The 16,881-nt window shown below is 45.3% G+C and overlaps 2 protein-coding genes across 18 annotated transcripts in view; one reads left to right on the top strand and one right to left on the bottom strand.

Annotated features, from left to right (window-relative positions):
- NUMB (NUMB endocytic adaptor protein) overlaps positions 1-12,784 on the top strand; it is a 156,500-nt gene extending 143,716 nt beyond the window's left edge. For 8 of the 11 annotated variants that reach the window (XM_020911204.2, XM_070469603.1, XM_070469602.1 and 5 more), the window contains 6 exons: positions 546-686; positions 3,376-3,580; positions 5,569-5,859; positions 7,447-7,596; positions 9,765-9,911; positions 10,707-12,784. In XM_020911204.2, the coding sequence (XP_020766863.1) occupies positions 546-686; positions 3,376-3,580; positions 5,569-5,859; positions 7,447-7,596; positions 9,765-9,911; positions 10,707-11,422 (1,650 nt within the window). In that variant the 3' untranslated portion in view covers positions 11,423-12,784. The remainder of the gene's footprint in view (positions 1-545; positions 687-3,375; positions 3,581-5,568; positions 5,860-7,446; positions 7,597-9,764; positions 9,912-10,706) is intronic. The other 3 variants (XM_070469605.1, XM_070469604.1, XM_070469601.1) reach the window with 2 other exon arrangements.
- Positions 11,997-16,881, bottom strand: part of PAPLN (papilin, proteoglycan like sulfated glycoprotein) — a 37,268-nt gene continuing 32,383 nt past the window's right edge. For 6 of the 7 annotated variants that reach the window (XM_070469588.1, XM_070469589.1, XM_070469592.1 and 3 more), the window contains one exon: positions 11,997-14,555. In XM_070469588.1, the coding sequence (XP_070325689.1) occupies positions 14,371-14,555 (185 nt within the window). In that variant the 3' untranslated portion in view covers positions 11,997-14,370. Of the gene's footprint in view, positions 14,556-16,166; positions 16,352-16,881 lie in introns of all 7 variants that reach the window. The other variant, XM_070469591.1, reaches the window with a different exon arrangement.

Genomic DNA, 16,881 nt, shown 5'->3' with positions numbered 1-16,881 from the left:
CAGCACTTCCAGCCACCACCTCAGCATCTAGGGATTTTAGGCCATTGGAATATCACACAGAAGTGCCAGAGAGCCTCAATATTTAAAAAAAAAAAAAAGACATTTTGCATGATGTTTACATTATATATATACTGTGCCATTCAGCAGTATTCAAAATTAAATGATAAGTTAATAAATACATAGAATTGTCTGGAAATGATGTTATTGAATGTAAGTTATATGGGGATTGGATTAAATTTATTGTTTGACATATACTATAAAATTGAACATGGAATTTACCATCGTAAAACTAGAATCAGCAAGCATGTGTATTATAGAACATGAAGATGAAGTGAAGGAAAGAAACATCTGTGGAGAGTGCCTCTGGGGATCTCTTCTAGGTCAGATCCTTAGTATTCCGACTTCTGGCTCAGATTAAGCTCTTCCGCAGCCCTGATGCATTAGATGTAGGGATTCTGTGTTGTGAAATGAACATCCTGTGTTTCTTCTGAGAAACTTGATTGAACTCTAAAGTCCACTGTTCCTTTGTGTTTCCCTTTTTCTAGGACCTCATAGTTGACCAGACAATAGAAAAAGTTTCTTTCTGTGCCCCAGATAGGAACTTTGATAGGGCCTTCTCTTACATATGTCGTGATGGCACAACTCGGCGCTGGATCTGTCACTGCTTCATGGCCGTCAAGGACACGGTGAGTGCAGTAGCCTGAATTGCATCATGACTAGCCTCAGTCACCAAGCTTCTTCCAGGTTGGCTCAGCCAGTTTCCACTACATTTTTGACAAGTGTATGCTGTTACAGTACTTGTAAGCGCCTAAACGAGCCTGCTTTCACTCCTTTTATTCAAGTAGTTCACACTCTTGATGTAACCCTACCACTCACAGAACAAGATGATTGGCTGAGATCCAAGATCATTAAAGGAAAGTAAAAGTGCTCTGGTGATGGTGACTGCTAAACTTTACAGAAAACTTTTCATTATTAGAACTGTTTTCAAGATCCTTACATGTATTTGCTAATTTGTCTGGGTAGAAGATATTGGTATTTGAAAGATGCTTATGAATTTATTTGCAAAAAGACTCTACCACAAGAACTGAGTTTGAAGTATATTTTTAATTAAAAAGAAAAAAAGAAATACTAAATTATGGTACAGTGAGCTGTGCTAGAAATTGTTACATAGTAGAAATTTTTGGTTTTGTTTAAAAGTAGAGAATAATCAAATTTGTTATCTTTCATCTAAATTACCCAAAATTCTGATATGAAAAATGAGTCTCTTAGGTGATGAACTTAATTATAGTATAGCATTGAGTATGTAATTTCTGAGTTTTTAAAAGTCCAGACAGAGTAAGGCAGTGTAGCTATTCATAAAGGCTACAACTCAGTGAACTCTTGCCAAGGTTTAACCTAGAAGGGAAGTCGTGGTCATACTCTAATATTGACCAAAAGCTTTTTAAAAAGCAGTTGTAAAAACAAGTATTAGAAACTGAGGCTCCGAATCAGATATAGGTTCCAGTCCTGTTTCTGGTTCTTATTAGCCATGGGATTTGAGCAGGTTATTCAACATTTTCTAAGTGTTGGCATCCACTTCTATAAGATGGAGATAACAGCTGTGAAGACTAAATTAGGTAGCAAGTGTAGGCACTCTTAGCATAGGACCTGGCTCATGCTAACTGCTCCAAAGTGGTGGCTGATGTTGTTAAAGCTGCTCCTCCTCGATTTGACACAAGTGCTTGAAAAATGGGGTGAAGTAACTAAACTACACTTCCTTCCTCTCTCAGACCGTAAGTCACAAAGCAGTGTATTTTGCTATCACTGCACTTGTAAAATCAGAAGAGTTTTGCTGTATTTTAAAACCATTCTGTTGACAAATCATAGTCCTCAGGCTGTTTGACTCTGGTATCAAACAGTGATTCTTCTGTATCAGAATCACCTGGACAGCTCATGAAGTTAGATGGCTGGGGCCCACCCCAGAGTTTTTCCTCAGTGAATCTGGGATGGAGTTTGAGGTTCAGTCTGTCTTCAGGAACTTCTGCCATAAGGCCTAGCAGAAATAGTAAGCTGCTTTGGCCGATAGCTCTGTCCTTTTACTAGAGCTGTGCTCAAATGCAGATGGGTTCTAAAATTCTGCTCTCTCCTATTTCATGCTTCCATGCCTACCCATTTATCATCCTGCTAAGAAGTTACATGGAAACTCATGTGGATTCACAAAGAATGAGTCTGTCAGTCTGTAAATGAGACTTGATGGTTTTCCATCATGTGAAATCCTAGGGACAAAAGCGTCTCACACATTTACCTCTCCTTATGATATCTGATATTGGCATATAAAATGCAGTGAAAATACTTACTCAGAGCCATATGTAGGAGCAGCTGCTTACATGGTATGATCTTGGAAACTCCGCAGAAGGTTCCCTGTTCTCAGATATCTCTCCTCACTGTTAAAAGATGCCAGCAGTTATTGTATCACCTCTAACCCTTTTATTCCACAATAAATTAGGGATAGTATTTAAAATACAGATAACCCTGATTTAAAAAAAAAAAAGAATCCATTGAATTTATTAAATTAACTCTAGATAATCCAGTGTATCTTTAAAATAGTATTTAGTTTACACAAACCTTCCTCTCCTCTCACACACCAAAAATTCAGGTTTATCTGTTTAATTCCTTTACAAGTAGAAAATGTGGCTGAAAACATGGTTTTATTTTTACCTGTGTGTGGTTGGAAGGTAGAGTTGGGGTTTGAGAGAGCTAAAAAAAATAGGGGTGATGTGGGAGAGAGCCTGTAAGCACTGAGGGCCTGAACAGGGCAGAGGAGAGCATTCAGAAAGGGAGAGGGAGAAAGCTTAGCTTTCCTGTGCCTGATTCCTTCTCGTTGCTGGAGATGATTTATCTGACATTTTAAGTCTGTTCCTTTTGTTCCTAGACATATTGGCAGTAAATTTAAGCTCTGAAATTTGCCCTGTCTTTCCAGTTGTTGCTTAGAAAAGCATGGTAAATATTCCTATTATTCCCCTGCATGGCAAACAGAGGTTTGGGTGTCAAGACTTAGGACCTGGAACTTTGAGCAGTGTCTTCTCAGCTGACGGCCAGAGCTGACACAAGTGACAGGGACCTGACTATGATTAATGAGAAAGTTTCGGTGGCTGCTGACAGGGCCCAGGTTACCAGTGGTCACTTTACCCAGTGCCCACTGTGGTAGAGGATCATAGCATTACCTAAGGTATTATTCACTTAGGTTCATTTGGCATAGTAATACACTAAAATCTGGTAAGCTGGAGTTCCTAACATTTTGCCTATGTGAAAACAGACTTATTCATGGTCCAGCTAATTTGTAGTTGTTGATACCATAACTCTAAAAATGTTTTTTAAACCTTCTGTTATGTACAGGGTGAAAGACTGAGCCATGCTGTAGGCTGTGCCTTTGCCGCCTGTTTAGAACGTAAGCAGAAGCGGGAGAAGGAATGTGGAGTGACTGCTACTTTTGATGCCAGTCGGACCACTTTCACGAGAGAAGGATCATTCCGTGTCACCACAGCCACCGAGCAAGCGGAAAGAGAGGAGATTATGAAACAAATCCAGGATGCCAAGAAAGGTACAATCTGTTCTACTACAATGTGTGTTTAAACAGCTTTTCCCAACAGGTTAATATTTGGAAGCTGTCAGGGGCATAGAGAACTCTTAGCAGTATATGAAGACCTTAAGAACAAAGCTGAAAATCTAAACAGAGGGGCTTGTTTAGTGGCTTCCGAGTATTTACTCTATGCATTCATTTTAACTACTTGGGGAAGCTGAGAGTACAGTTGAAGAAGCTGCAAAGACATTTAAAAGCAAAATTGGGAAAACCTGTATCCTGGAACAAAAATTTTTTTTTTAATTCTGATTTAAATTGATCTCTATGAAAAACATTTGATCTCTATGAAAAGCAAATGCTATCAAGGACCTACATCCTGAAGGAAGCACAAGTCCCAGGTTTAGCCTGCAAAGGACCCACAGATGGTGATGCCAGGTGGAAATGCAGGCAGAGACATCTCAGTGATACTCTTATTAGATTATAACTGTTTAGTGCTTTCATGAAAAAAGGCCACAGATTTTGAGAAGTTGGCCCCTAGCTATTTTTTCCATAGCCCCATTAATTTTAGTGTGTGGTTTTGCAGAATGTGAGTTTTTTTAAGGTACACTTGGCAGCATAGCAAAAATGCCTGTCCAAACATTCTAGTTACTCAGGAGGCTGTTGTCTGAAGTTGAGTCCAGTGTATTTTAGAACTGAGTCATAGGACTTAGGGAAAAAATGCTTTGCATTCTTGTGTACAACTTGGGCTGAAACCCAAAACAAGGAGTATTTTGAAATTAAAAAGTATGGTTTAAATATACATTAATAAAATTTTGCTAATTTTTTACTATTTTCTTTTAATTCTAAACCTGCCATTTTAGGTAACATCAGCTTCCCAGGTGGCACTAGTGGTATAGAACTCGCCTCCCAATGCAGGAGCTTTAAGAGACAAGGGTTTGATCCCTGGGTCAGGAAGATCCCCTGGAGGAGGGCATGGCAACCCACTCCAGTATTCTTGCCTGGAGAATCCCATGAACAGAGGAGCTTGGCAGGCTACAGTCCATGGGATCACAAAGAGTCAGACATGACTGAAGCGAGTTAGCATGCACACATTAATACCCAAACAGCTCTTAATTTTTAAGCCAAAAAAAGAATATATGTTTTTATTTGTAATTATTGATTATGATTTTTTCATTTCTTATCAACATTTGTGCCAGGATACCAAAGAATAAAAAAAACATAGTGCTATTTTAATTAGACAAATGAATGTGTATAGCTGTTATTTAATGTGCTTCAGTGATTTTCAGACCAGAAGCATATTTTTTGATACCACCAAATAATACTTTTTGCTACATACATCAACTGCCAAGATAGATTGAGTCCTAGCATCTACAGAGGATAGTGAGGAGTGGGGGGGGGGGGGGGGGGGGGTAGAGATTGACCGCAATGAGAGTGTGATATGGCAGGTATTCACATGGAAACAGTCTTGTATTTGTTTACTCCAATTTAAAATTTGACTTCTGTATGCTTTTATTCAAAAGAGCCTGTTGTCCATGTCTGCTTTATGTCAGTCTTTAACATCTAATCACACTTAAGCTTGTTTAGACCCTTCTGACTCTGCCACTCCTAAAGTCCTCTATCCCCCCCACCCCAACCCCCACTGGCCAAAAAGCAAACAAATATTGAAAACTATGCACTATTGTTCTTTAAAAGACCTCACATTAAGAGTTCATAGGTACTGGGGTTTTTTGTTTTGTTTAGTTTTGTTCAGTGTTTTAATTACTACATGGGAATAAAAGATCTAATATTTGTGTTTTAGAAGATATACCATGTGACATGTATTAGATTATTAAACCTTTTACTTATCTGAAAAACAGGAGATCTGAGCCCTGCTGCTAACCTGTCTTTTGAGATATATAGGGAAGTAGATGGGTAAAATGACCTAGGAGGTTTTTGGGGTTCCTCAGTGGTGTGAGCTCAGATTATTAGAAGACACTGCCCTAAGGTCCTCGTTCTCCTCCTTTCTTGAGCTGATACAGATAAGACAGCTGTTGGTTCAGTGGCCCCTGGCAACACTGCCACCTCTCCATCCCCTCCCACCTCTCCCCCTCTGGATGCCACTGCCTCTCTGGAGATGAACAATCCTCATGCCATCCCACGCCGGCACGCACCAATTGAACAGCTTGCTCGCCAAGGCTCTTTCCGAGGATTTCCTGCTCTTAGCCAGAAGATGTCACCCTTTAAACGCCAACTGTCCCTGCGCATCAACGAGTTGCCTTCCACTATGCAGAGGAAGACCGATTTCCCCATAAAACACACAGGTAACGTGGCGTCTCCGACTCCCCAGGGCTCAGGCACTGAAGTGTCACATCACCTCCAGTGGAGTCCCTGATCCCATCAAACTAGCCACCCCTCTTCTGAGGCTATTTGGTGGCTGTGCATATTTCCCATTGGCAGAAAATGGAGGTTCACGGAGAGAGATGGGAGTTGTTCATTTCTGTGCAGCAGTAGGTTAACAGAGCCACGATGGGAATTCCTAGTCCGAGCTACACGGTTTGTGATTTGTCCTGATGAAAGTGTACCTGCTTTCAGACATCAAGGGTCTCAGGTTTCCCTCCTTATTCTGCCATTTGGGACCCAGCAGGGAATTAATTTAAAAGGCTTTGGAAACACATCCAGTTTAAATAGCACCACTGTCAGATGTACCAGAAGAAATGGATAAGTTCTCTTTGTCCTTGTGGCTGGTTGGCTCCATAGGGAGGAAACACTAAACGGGTCTCCAGTATAAATCTAAGATCTGTTGTTCATCAGAGACAGTGAGATTGCTCACACATATTCATTACCTTTCAGAGCTGTCACACAGGCCTTTGTGTGGCCTCTGTACAGCTGAGACAGCTCCAGTAGCTCTATCCTCATCATAAGATCCGGAGCTGCAGTGTCAGATCTGGTCAGTGCTTTTATTGGGCCCTATTTTACTTTGCTCTCAGATATGTTGAGCCAGTGCTATAACAGAATCTGAGGAAGCTGTGTCTCAGTAGGGCACTCTCACTGCTGGTGGCACAAAAGCACAGAGATTTAAGTTCTTTGATGGATAAAACTCTGCCTAAAGAACAGTTAAACTAGATCATTACTGAGGGTCTTACCCCCTCTCAACTCCTATAAAAACCAAAACTCCAGATGCTTTCAAGTACCTCATTTTCAATCTCCCTCTGGAGCAGGCGGGAAACAAAACCATTATTCTCTTTTCACAGTTGAGCAGACAAGAGGTTCAACACACATAATTAGCTTCCTCCGTGACACAGAAGTATTCCAGAGTCAATATTAAGAACAAAGCCTTTAGAGTCCTGGACCTCAGTTCGCTTTTTCATGTTAACACTTTGGAGAAAAATGACAGTGATGACACTGTCATAGTTTATGACAGAGAAAAGGACTGAGTGCCCTTTTCTGGTGCACTGACTGGTGCTCCTGACTTTAACCCGTTTTCTCAAAAGAGTCACTGGGGGCCTCTAGAACTTAACTCACATCTCCGGCTTGGGACCTGGTTGGAAGACAAACAGGTTGAATGTGTCTTCTAGAAAAATCTCACTGACTGAATGTCTTGGCACAAAAAAAGAACAGCGTATTCTCAACAGTGTCACACAGGAGAGGAAATACAGGAATCTGGGGACTTGCAAGGGAGGGAGGTAGACTTTAGTACAGGAATTGTTACCATTCTGTACCTTCTCATGCAAAAAGCCAGTGAATAAGTGGTAAGTTTTTTGAAGCTGCTTTTATAGCCCCACCTGACAGTTGAGTCTTTTTCTTCCACAAATAACAGAGGCAGTGTAAAATGCCACCTCATGTGACACTGTTCTGTTCCAGACTTGTTCCGTGTTTCTGTCTGGAGCCGTCTTCTGTTTGTCTTACAGTGCCAGAGGTAGAAGGCGAAGCAGAGAGTATCAGCTCCCTGTGTTCACAGATCACCAATGCCTTCAGCACACCGTGCGAGGATCCCTTCTCATCCGCCCCGATGACCAAACCAATGACGGTGGTGGCACCACAGTCTCCTGCCTTTCAAGGTTGGTGCCCACTTAGCCTGCTCAGCAGTTCTCTTTGAAACTAAGACTTTTATGACACTGATCACTAATGTAAGTTGGCATCCTGAGCTTCCCAAGACCTGGTCAGACCCACTGCATTTTCCTGTTTGATATTGTCTCAGATTCGTTAAATTGCCCTATTCGACAGTGTCTTTGCGCTTTATTCCCTTCCTGTTTCCTGAGATTGTCTGCACTTTGCACGTACCTACCCTCCTTTCATTCCATCCTGTCAGGAGCATCAGTAGTCCCAACCCACTGCTTTATTTGCTACTTACCTGTTAAGAGACAAAGCACCCAACATCAGAGTTGGTTCTAGCTTCATGCTTTCTTTACTACAGTAAAGAAAGCTGGGGTGATTTTGCCCCCTTGGGAAAAATTCAGCACCCATTGTCTGGAGATGTTTTGGGTTTTGCGGTGTGGCAGGGGGTGGTTACTACTGACATCCCTGTAGAGGCCAGGGAGGCCCGTAAACATCCTTCCATGTACACAGTAGCCACCCTCACAACGGAGAATAATCAGGCCCAAAATATCAGTGGTGCCAAGACTGGACTCACCTAGACTTTGCCCGGTCACAAGAGTCCCATAAAGAAAAAGGCACCTCTCTCGGCTCTTCAGTTCATCTCATCTTCTATAATGAGTATCCTAAAACTAGTCTTTGTGGTATTGAAGAACTAGTAAAAGTTGTTTCCAGAGATACTGAATTAATAGTATTGACTCAAAGGTCAACAATGAGCCTGTATAACTTAAATTACAGATTTTAGAATTTGAGCTTATATAATTGATCTTTATTTCTTTTGGGAGAGAGCTCAGAAGTTGTTTTGCTATGCAGACTTTTTTTGCCTGATCCTGTTGAAAAGCTGCAACATGATTTTCCTTCAGGAGGGAGTCTCTTTAAAAACAAAACCAAAAAACCCTTAATATTCATATGCATCAGGTGGCTTTTCATTTCATCTAACAGATATTTATACTGCCAATAATAATAGGGATGTTTATTGGGCACTTAGCACCATGTCTGCCACATACATCATGGTAAAGACTCATGCATTTTCCTCATCTCATTTAATTCTTACAATAGTCCTTTGAGATAAGCATCACAGCTAAGGAAAATTAGGCTTAGAAAGGTTAAGTAAATTGCCCAAATCACACAGCTAGGATGTAAACCCAAGTCTTTCTGAATATAATTCCTATTACATTCAGCTGACTTTGTGCCTATTTACAGGGTAGTGGGTATACAAAACTATAAATAGAATATAGTCCTTTTCCTGCCTTTAGAGGACTCACAGTTTTTGGATAAGCTAGTCTTTTAGACAAGCCCTGGGTTAATAACACCAATGCCATAAGCATGGTTTGCCAAGTCCTACCTAAAGAGAGAATGATTGTGTTGTAAGGCAGGAGAAGGTGCCTGCTTGTCTGCTCTCTGCCCAGTATAGAGAGCTGGACAAAGGAGTAGAAACTGATGGGACAGCCGTCTAGACTAAAGGAGCAAGGGCTGGATTTTACTGAAGGGAGACAGGAAAAAACAGGAAGTGCCTTAAGACACACAAACATTACTGACGGGGAAAAAATCTTTTAAAAAGATGAAATTAATTCTGTAGCAAATTATAAATTAAACAAATGAAAACATGTACCACGTTTGATTTCTCAACTGTAATATGAGGTTTTTGAGAGAATTTATTGAGATGATGCACACTAAAGCACTATTATAGTAGTGCCTAGCACATAATAAGGATGATTGTATTAACCATTGTTGGCATAATTTGCTCTTTTGAAATAGTGATAGATGATACTTTATCATTATTGCAAAGGCTAAGCTATGTCTGGAATAGATTTTTGCTGCTTGTAATACAGGTAGTTCTTTTTAACTTAATTTGAAATTGTTTTTCTGGTCTTCATTACCTCTCTCTCCATAAACATGTTTTTCTAAAAGAGTCATTTAACTTTATCAGTACACCCATTTTAATTACAGCCCCTGATTCCGTCTTTGCCAAAAGGTTTGTGTATTCATTGCAGATGGCATGGTTATCCCACACCAACTTTTCTGTCTTATCTTTCCACCAGTATTGCATATTGGCCTGACTGACCCAGCTCCAAGGGGTCACCTTACACCCTGCATGAATTAACTCCATCAATGTTGTCTGCTCCCATTGTAGCTAATGGCACTGACTCAGCCTTCCATGTGCTTGCTGCTAAGCCAGCCCCTACTGCTCTAGCACCCGTAGCAATGCCTGTGCGTGAAACCAACCCTTGGGCTTATGCCCCTGATGCTGCTAACAAGGGAATTGCAACCACACATTCGGGTAAGGTGACCACAGATGGTGGTGAGGATTCTGGGATCAGATAAGTGACCTTGATATGAAAATCAACCATTCACCTTAGTGGCAACCAGGAAGGAGTCCTTTTAGGGAAAGTGGGATCCCTTTTGGAAATAAACTACTATTAAGGAAGGATGGTGTCAGAGAGGAGCTCTTAGAGGTTAGATTGATAGTTACCCTAGAGCCACCCACAGAGCTTTCAATAAGACAAAGATTCCTGGGCCCTTCCTCGCAAGAGCCTGGGTCTGGGTCTGGGTCTGTGGACATGCCTGTAGGAAGAGAAAACTCGGCCTCCTCCAACAGCATGCCTACAAAAAAGGCTACAAAAAGGCAGTTCACCAGGGAGACGTGTGTTTGGAAGGTGGGCAGCAAGTCCCTGGTTATTTTCTTCTCATTGTGTTAGAGCAGAAGGTGAATCCCCTCGGCTCTTTAGAGTATGTGCAAGCTGGTTTCTGGACCACAGATGAGCCACACCAGTGGGGGCAGGGTTCTGATGCCAGCCAGCAGCTTTGGTTTTGTGCAGTTGAGCCATCTCTAGCAGCTCCCCGACATGGCTGAGGTAGACCACAGACAGGCTGAGGTCTCCTGGGTTCTCCCTGTCCTCCCACAAAACCTTCTCAGCTGGTAATAGAGACTTTCCTCCCACCTATCAAAACCACAGACCATCCCCCTGGAGGGGCTTGTTCCACGTTACGATCACTCAAATAACCAAGATTATCAGGTGAAGAAAAAAGCCCCTGAAGATTCTGATTCTTCCCTCTCTTCCTCTTGTGCTTCCAGGGACCGAGTGGGGTCAGTCTTCTGGTGCTGTATCTCCAGGTCTCTTCCAGGCTGGTCACAGACGCACTCCCTCCGAGGCCGACCGCTGGTTGGAGGAGGTGTCCAAGAGCGTCCGGGCTCAGCAGCCCCAGGCTTCAGCTGCCCCTCTGCAGCCAGTCCTCCAGCCGCCGCCACCCACTGCCATCTCCCAGCCAGTGCCACCTTTCCAAGGAAATGCATTCCTCACCTCTCAGCCCGTGCCAGTGGGTGTGGTCCCACCCCTGCAGCCAGCCTTTGTCCCTGCCCAGTCCTATCCTGTGGCTAACGGGATGACCTATCCAGCCCCTAACGTGCCTGTGGTGGGCATCACTCCCTCCCAGATGGTCGCCAACGTGTTTGGCACCGCAGGCCACCCGCAGGCTGCCCAGCCCCATCAGTCTCCCAGCCTGGTCAAGCAGCAGACATTCCCACAGTACGAGACAAGCAGCGCTACTGCCAGTCCCTTCTTTAAGCCTCCTGCTCAGCACCTCAACGGTTCTGCAGCTCTCAATGGTGCAGACGACGGCAGGTTGGCCTCAGGAGACAAGCAGACCGAGGCTCCTGCAGGCACCTGCACAGTGGATCCCTTCGAGGCCCAGTGGGCGGCCTTGGAAAGCAAGTCCAAGCAGCGTACTAACCCGTCCCCCACCAACCCTTTCTCCAGTGATTTACAGAAGACTTTCGAAATTGAACTTTAAGCAGGCCTTATGGGCTTATGTGTTTTGTCTGTACTTAGGCCCAGGTGGGGGGTGGAGGTCAGAGGAGAAAAGGGGACTTTGCATTCCCAACCTGTATGCTTTTCACTAATCCAAAGGTCCCCAAGGGCATGTCCAGGCATAGCATGTGGAAGTGGGCAATTGAAAAAAGTGGAGAGACCCATTCCTAGGGAAGAGCTGTTTTGCAGTTAGACTAAGAAAGTCAAGGAGCTGTCATCCTCTGCCCTGCCTCCTCCCTCAGCCACTTACCAGTCTCTGGCAACAGAGAGGCAGAAGTATCTGAACAGGAATCTGTATTCAAAGCACATTTACTGGAATATAAAACAATGGGAAGCGAAACGATCTCCTTTTGTTTTTCAGGCCTTTCACCTGCCTGCTTTCAGCACTGGCCTTCTTAAAGATCGAGAACAGGGAGGCCAGTGCCGGGGCTGGGGACGAGAGTCAGGCTGTGCTGCTAGAATTCCCAGCAGGGCCCGTCAGGAGCTGCCCAGCAGAGCTGTATTTTAGGGGTAAAGTTGAGCTTCCATTTTGAGTAAGAATAAATATTATAAATATATATATCAAAAAGCCAAAATCTTTATTTTTATGCATTTAGAATATTTTAAATAGTTCTCACTATTAAAAAATTGTATGAGTTGTAAGTAATCTTGCCAAAGGTAAAAGGGTTAGCTGTAAGAAATTGTACATAAGATTGATTTATCATTGATGCCTACTGAAGTACAGAGGAAGGGCTGGTAGTTGCAGGTGGGATCCCTAGCTCACTTGTTATCATTCACTGTAAGGAGCACACTGCAACAACAATCACGTTTATGACCAGTATGGTCAGCTTGGTAGTAGTTTCAAATAAAGAGCAAGCAGTATTGTCCTGGTTTTACATCTGTAATGAAATTCTAATGTCATTATTTTAATGGGTTCAATCTAAATAGAAAATGTATTTTCTTTTCTATACTGCTGCAGTTTATGTTAATCCTTTAACACTAAGGTGACTGATGTAATCATATCCATGAGACGGGAACGCAGGTTACCGTGTTGTCCTGTAGGTCTTGGTGGGTTTTGTTTTGTCCTTTTAAGTTTTGTTCCCACGAGTTTTGTGGGGATGGAGGTCCTAGTCTTGTTAGCACTGCGTGTGTGTGCGTGCGTGCGTGTGTGTCCATCCCTCTCCTTGTGGTGAGCCGAACATCCTGTTGCCAGTTGTAGCCACTTGACCTCTGGTGACGACATAAGATCCCATCTCATTTTTACTTTTGAACGTTGGCCTTACAATCAAATGTAAGTTATATATATATATTTGTACTGATGAGAATTTATAATCTGCTTTAACAAAAATAAATGTTCGTGGTAGAAGCTTTTGCCATGAAGAGCTGTTCCTTGCCCTTTTCTCTATTAGCAAATGGGTTTCAGTTCCTTGTGGTCTTGTCCTCTTCTCCATTCTACTGCTGCCGCAGATCTCTAGTCTGATGGCTAGAAAATCTTTCACTGGGGCTGGCATACTCTTAAAGTTCCTATCTATCTGTATTCATACTCGAGCCTCCGGTCATTCCTAAGCACACCTCTGATGTCAGGTTCTTGCTGCTCCAAGTGCAGACTTGAACCTGGCAGTTGTGCAGACACAGAACCTCCGCCCCAGCCCAGACCTGGTCGTCAGAATCTGCATTTTAACAAGACTCACAGTCTGAGAAGTTGGGTTGCAGCAGTGACTCTGAACTGTGGATATGTATTAAAGTCATCTGGGAGCTTTTAAAAGTCCTCATATCCAGCCCAATTAAAATCTCCAGGGAGGAGACCCCCGGGTTCAGTTCTTCAGAAAGCTCCCAGTGTGAGAACCACTGGTCACCTTATCCCACCACTCTGACTAGTTCCAAGAGCTAGCTAAGGTCTGGAGTGTGCCACCAATTTGCCAAATACTGATTTAACTAGAGAACAGCAGAGTCCAAGAAAGTGGCCCTTACCTTCCAATTTCTACAGCCAAACCAGCCATGGTACATGGAAGGGGATGCACCTCAATGTATTTTAAAACTGGAAAGAAGAAAAGACCTCTGTCCCGGCCCATGTTTCTGTTGCTGAATGAGAGGTAGACCAAGAAGTATCACTCACCCATGAAGCAATCGTTTCTTTTCCAGCCAGTGTTGGTAATAGAAATCACCTGTCCCAGTAATGCTGGTTTTTCCTGTGTCCTAGAAAGACCTCTGTTACTAGGCCCAGCCTCTCTTCTGGGGGATTGGTAGAAGGTTAAAGGGGAAAAGAACTCGGAAGCTCATTGAAACCAGGCCTCTTGTCTTAGCATCAAGGCCTTAAGAGGCTGAGAAAGGAAGAACGACCTCCCCCAACTCTGAGACCACTTCCCTCTTCCGTCTCAACACCGCTCTCCCTTCCGCTGGTCCACCTGGTCCTGCTGGTGCTGTTTTACAAGAGCCTGGGTTTTAGTTTTCATTATCTCCCACTTTGCTGAGGGCTTTCACCAACTTTGTGCAGTTAACCATAGGCACAGATGGGATCTGAAACTGGTCGCTATGCTCCCTAGGAAGGGCTAGAGACTGGAGCAATGAACCACATCTGGACCCCAGATGGGACCTAGTTCTAGCAAAGAATGTTTCCCTAACACACACACCAGGAGTCAGTTACCTTCCCCAGACAGGACACACCTCCCCACCCAGCTTTCAGCAATGTGAGAACCCTGGTAGCTGGCTTTAAAAACAGTGAGCTGATCCTGGATAACAAACTGGAGAGAGAAACTGTCAAGTGAAAGGTGTCCTTATTGCAAACAAGACGCCACTTCTTGACAGCCCAGCAGGCACCGGTGGTCGGGTCAGAGAAGCCGACACCGCTGGCGCTCCATGGCGAAGGGCAGATCTGACCAGGCCGGTGTCTCTGGAGAACTCCCTCCTCCAGCCAGAGAGGGGAGACCGAGAGCCTGCCTCCTCCTCCCAGCGCTATGAGCTGTGTCCCTGCTGCCAGATGGGCCGCGCAGGCGGCTGGACACGGGAGCAGCTGGCGCAGCAGAAGCTGGAGTAGTACTCGTTGCCGCAGAGCCGGGCCTGCAGGATCAGGTCACAGTTGGCCAGCTCCGGCTGGTCGACACAGTCCCTGCTGGGGTCCCGGGGCTGGGCGGCCAGTGCTGCGAGAAACCGGTGGGGAGAGGGTGGTAAGAAAGCTCCGTGTGGCTGGAAACTCACCTGCCTTGTCATTTCCCTAAAGGAAAGCAGCACTGTAACCGCCAGGTTCCCAAAGATGCTGGGTCACTGTACCCCGGTAACACCTGTATGTCCAGCTGAGGCCCCACGGTGTTCACTGCTATGGGCCCCGCTTCGGCGTGCAGTGGGCCTCCTGTCACTCTTTCGGAGCCCTCTTCCCCCTCCACCCCCACCACTCGCCCCAGTGCAGCCCATCGCAGACCCCCAGATACTGACTCTCCAGCTGATTAAACATCTCTGGAAGTCAGCCGCCTGCTCTGACTACTGAAACCTGAGGAGCCACATGAACATGGCCGTGGCCTCGACAAGGAGAGTGGGGTCGGCCCCAAGCACAGTTTTGAGTTGGCGAGAGCAGCCTGCTCGCTCTCACTGCTGATTTCCTCCCACTTCAAGCGTTTTGCTTTCAGTGGCCCCAGCTCAGTCACTTAGCTCCCCAGCTTTCCGGCTGTTCCCACTTCCCCAGAGACAGCAGAGCCTGTCAGGCCGGTGACGGGAGGACAGGCTGCGACCTGCGGCGCTGACGCAGCCCTGAGCACAAACCGCTGGGTGCCTCCCTCTGAATCTGCTCGGCGCTTCCGTAGCTTACAAATCACTGTGGGCGTTTCATTCCGCTGCTTCGTCTCTGGACTGAAGTCGCTTTGTCTAGTTAACCTCCCTTTTCTTTCTGGGAGAAAGAAACCTCCTTCTTCTTTCTGACCTCCCCAAAGTCACCCCACGGGGCTGCGGAAGCCCCCCTCCACGCCCCCTCCCCACATACCACTAACAGACAACACCCAACCAGCCTACGGCTTTGTGAAGGCTTGGCTCATCAGTGTAACAAGAGTATGAACTACCTACATTTACATAAAGAGCAAGCCACTTTGGTTATCAACCTAATCTCAGCCATCACAGCCAGAGGAGAGCAGGTGCCGGGCATGGTAGTGCAGGCTGGGCACCATCCTGGCTCTGCCCCTTCCAGCCGGGGGACTTGGGGCAAATGGTCACATAAGCTCTCCGTGTTTGCCATCTCATCTGGAGTTAATGATAGCAACTGAAGCACACAGTAACCACGGCTAAAGTAAACTAGCACGTAACTGGGGCATTCCCATTCCGAAAAGTGAGTGACCCCCGCCTTCCCATGTTTTAACCTTACAGTATTTTCTGTTTCTCACCCTAAACCTTTAGGTAAAAAGCTTGACAGCACTTTGTTGTATAGCAGAAACTAACACAACATTGCAAAGCATTTACACTCCAATAAAGAAAAAAAAAAAGGAAGCTTGCAAGATGTCCCCAGTAGAACTATGTTCCTTACACCAGAGTGGGACCAGCTCAAGGCCCCTCCCCCTGATACTAACACTGCAGTTCCAGCATGCCACCAGACCATGAACCCAGGGCACAGTGAGGCAGCCTCAAGCAGTGAAATGCCACAAAAAGCTTAGATGGGTGATGGCAGATACATACGGCTTAATTGACAGAACGAGCACAGTTAAAGGAGAGAGGAAGATACCTTCTCCTTAAAGGTGCCCTCCTCCCCCAAAGAAAGTGTCTCAGATTACCAACACTCATCCAACAGGGGGCAGAAGAAAGAGAGCCGGACTGAGGCCATAAGTGTGCTGTCCCGGAGGCAGTCCCATCACACCATTTCCTCTTGGTGACCATGCATCATTGGGAGCCCCACCAAACTTCAGCATCAGCTGAGCTTCTGGTTCCAGCTTGGCTTCCCACGCAGACACGCCACTACCTAATCACAGACATGCCCATCTGGGGGGCCTCCCGACAGCGATCTTTCTCACTTAAATCTGCACTCTGGCCTGTCTCAAGTCTTGTAAGTTTGGTAAGTACATGGATAAGAGATCTATCTGCTGCACACGATCGAGGTGAAAAGCGACCCCTGCAGGATGGTGCCTTCGCCAAGGTATCACCTTCACGCACATGCACTCAGGCTGAGCGCCCAGTGATGCCAAGCCCTGTGCCAGGCCCTGGCTGGGTCCCAGTCCCTGTCTTCATAAACTGGAAGCCCCCCATCAGTCCCGCTCACTAAGCTACATTTCTACCAGACTGCAACCTCTAACCTGGCCAGTTCCACACTCAGCCTGGCAGACAGGAGGCAGCCAGGCCCGACGCCCTGCGTGGTCCTGGTGAAGTGCTACAGCCTCGACAGCTGTGACCGTCCAGGCCAACCAGCATCACTGGGCCCTGGCGGTTCCCTCCCAGGGCTGTTTTCAGGCCACATGACAACTGGCCCACCCCAAGTCATGCAACCGGGAATTG

The sequence above is a fragment of the Odocoileus virginianus genome, chromosome 6, assembly GCF_023699985.2.
Source record: "Odocoileus virginianus isolate 20LAN1187 ecotype Illinois chromosome 6, Ovbor_1.2, whole genome shotgun sequence".
NCBI classification, from domain to species: domain Eukaryota; kingdom Metazoa; phylum Chordata; class Mammalia; order Artiodactyla; family Cervidae; genus Odocoileus; species Odocoileus virginianus.
This window is presented reverse-complemented; position numbering and strand designations above follow the sequence as displayed.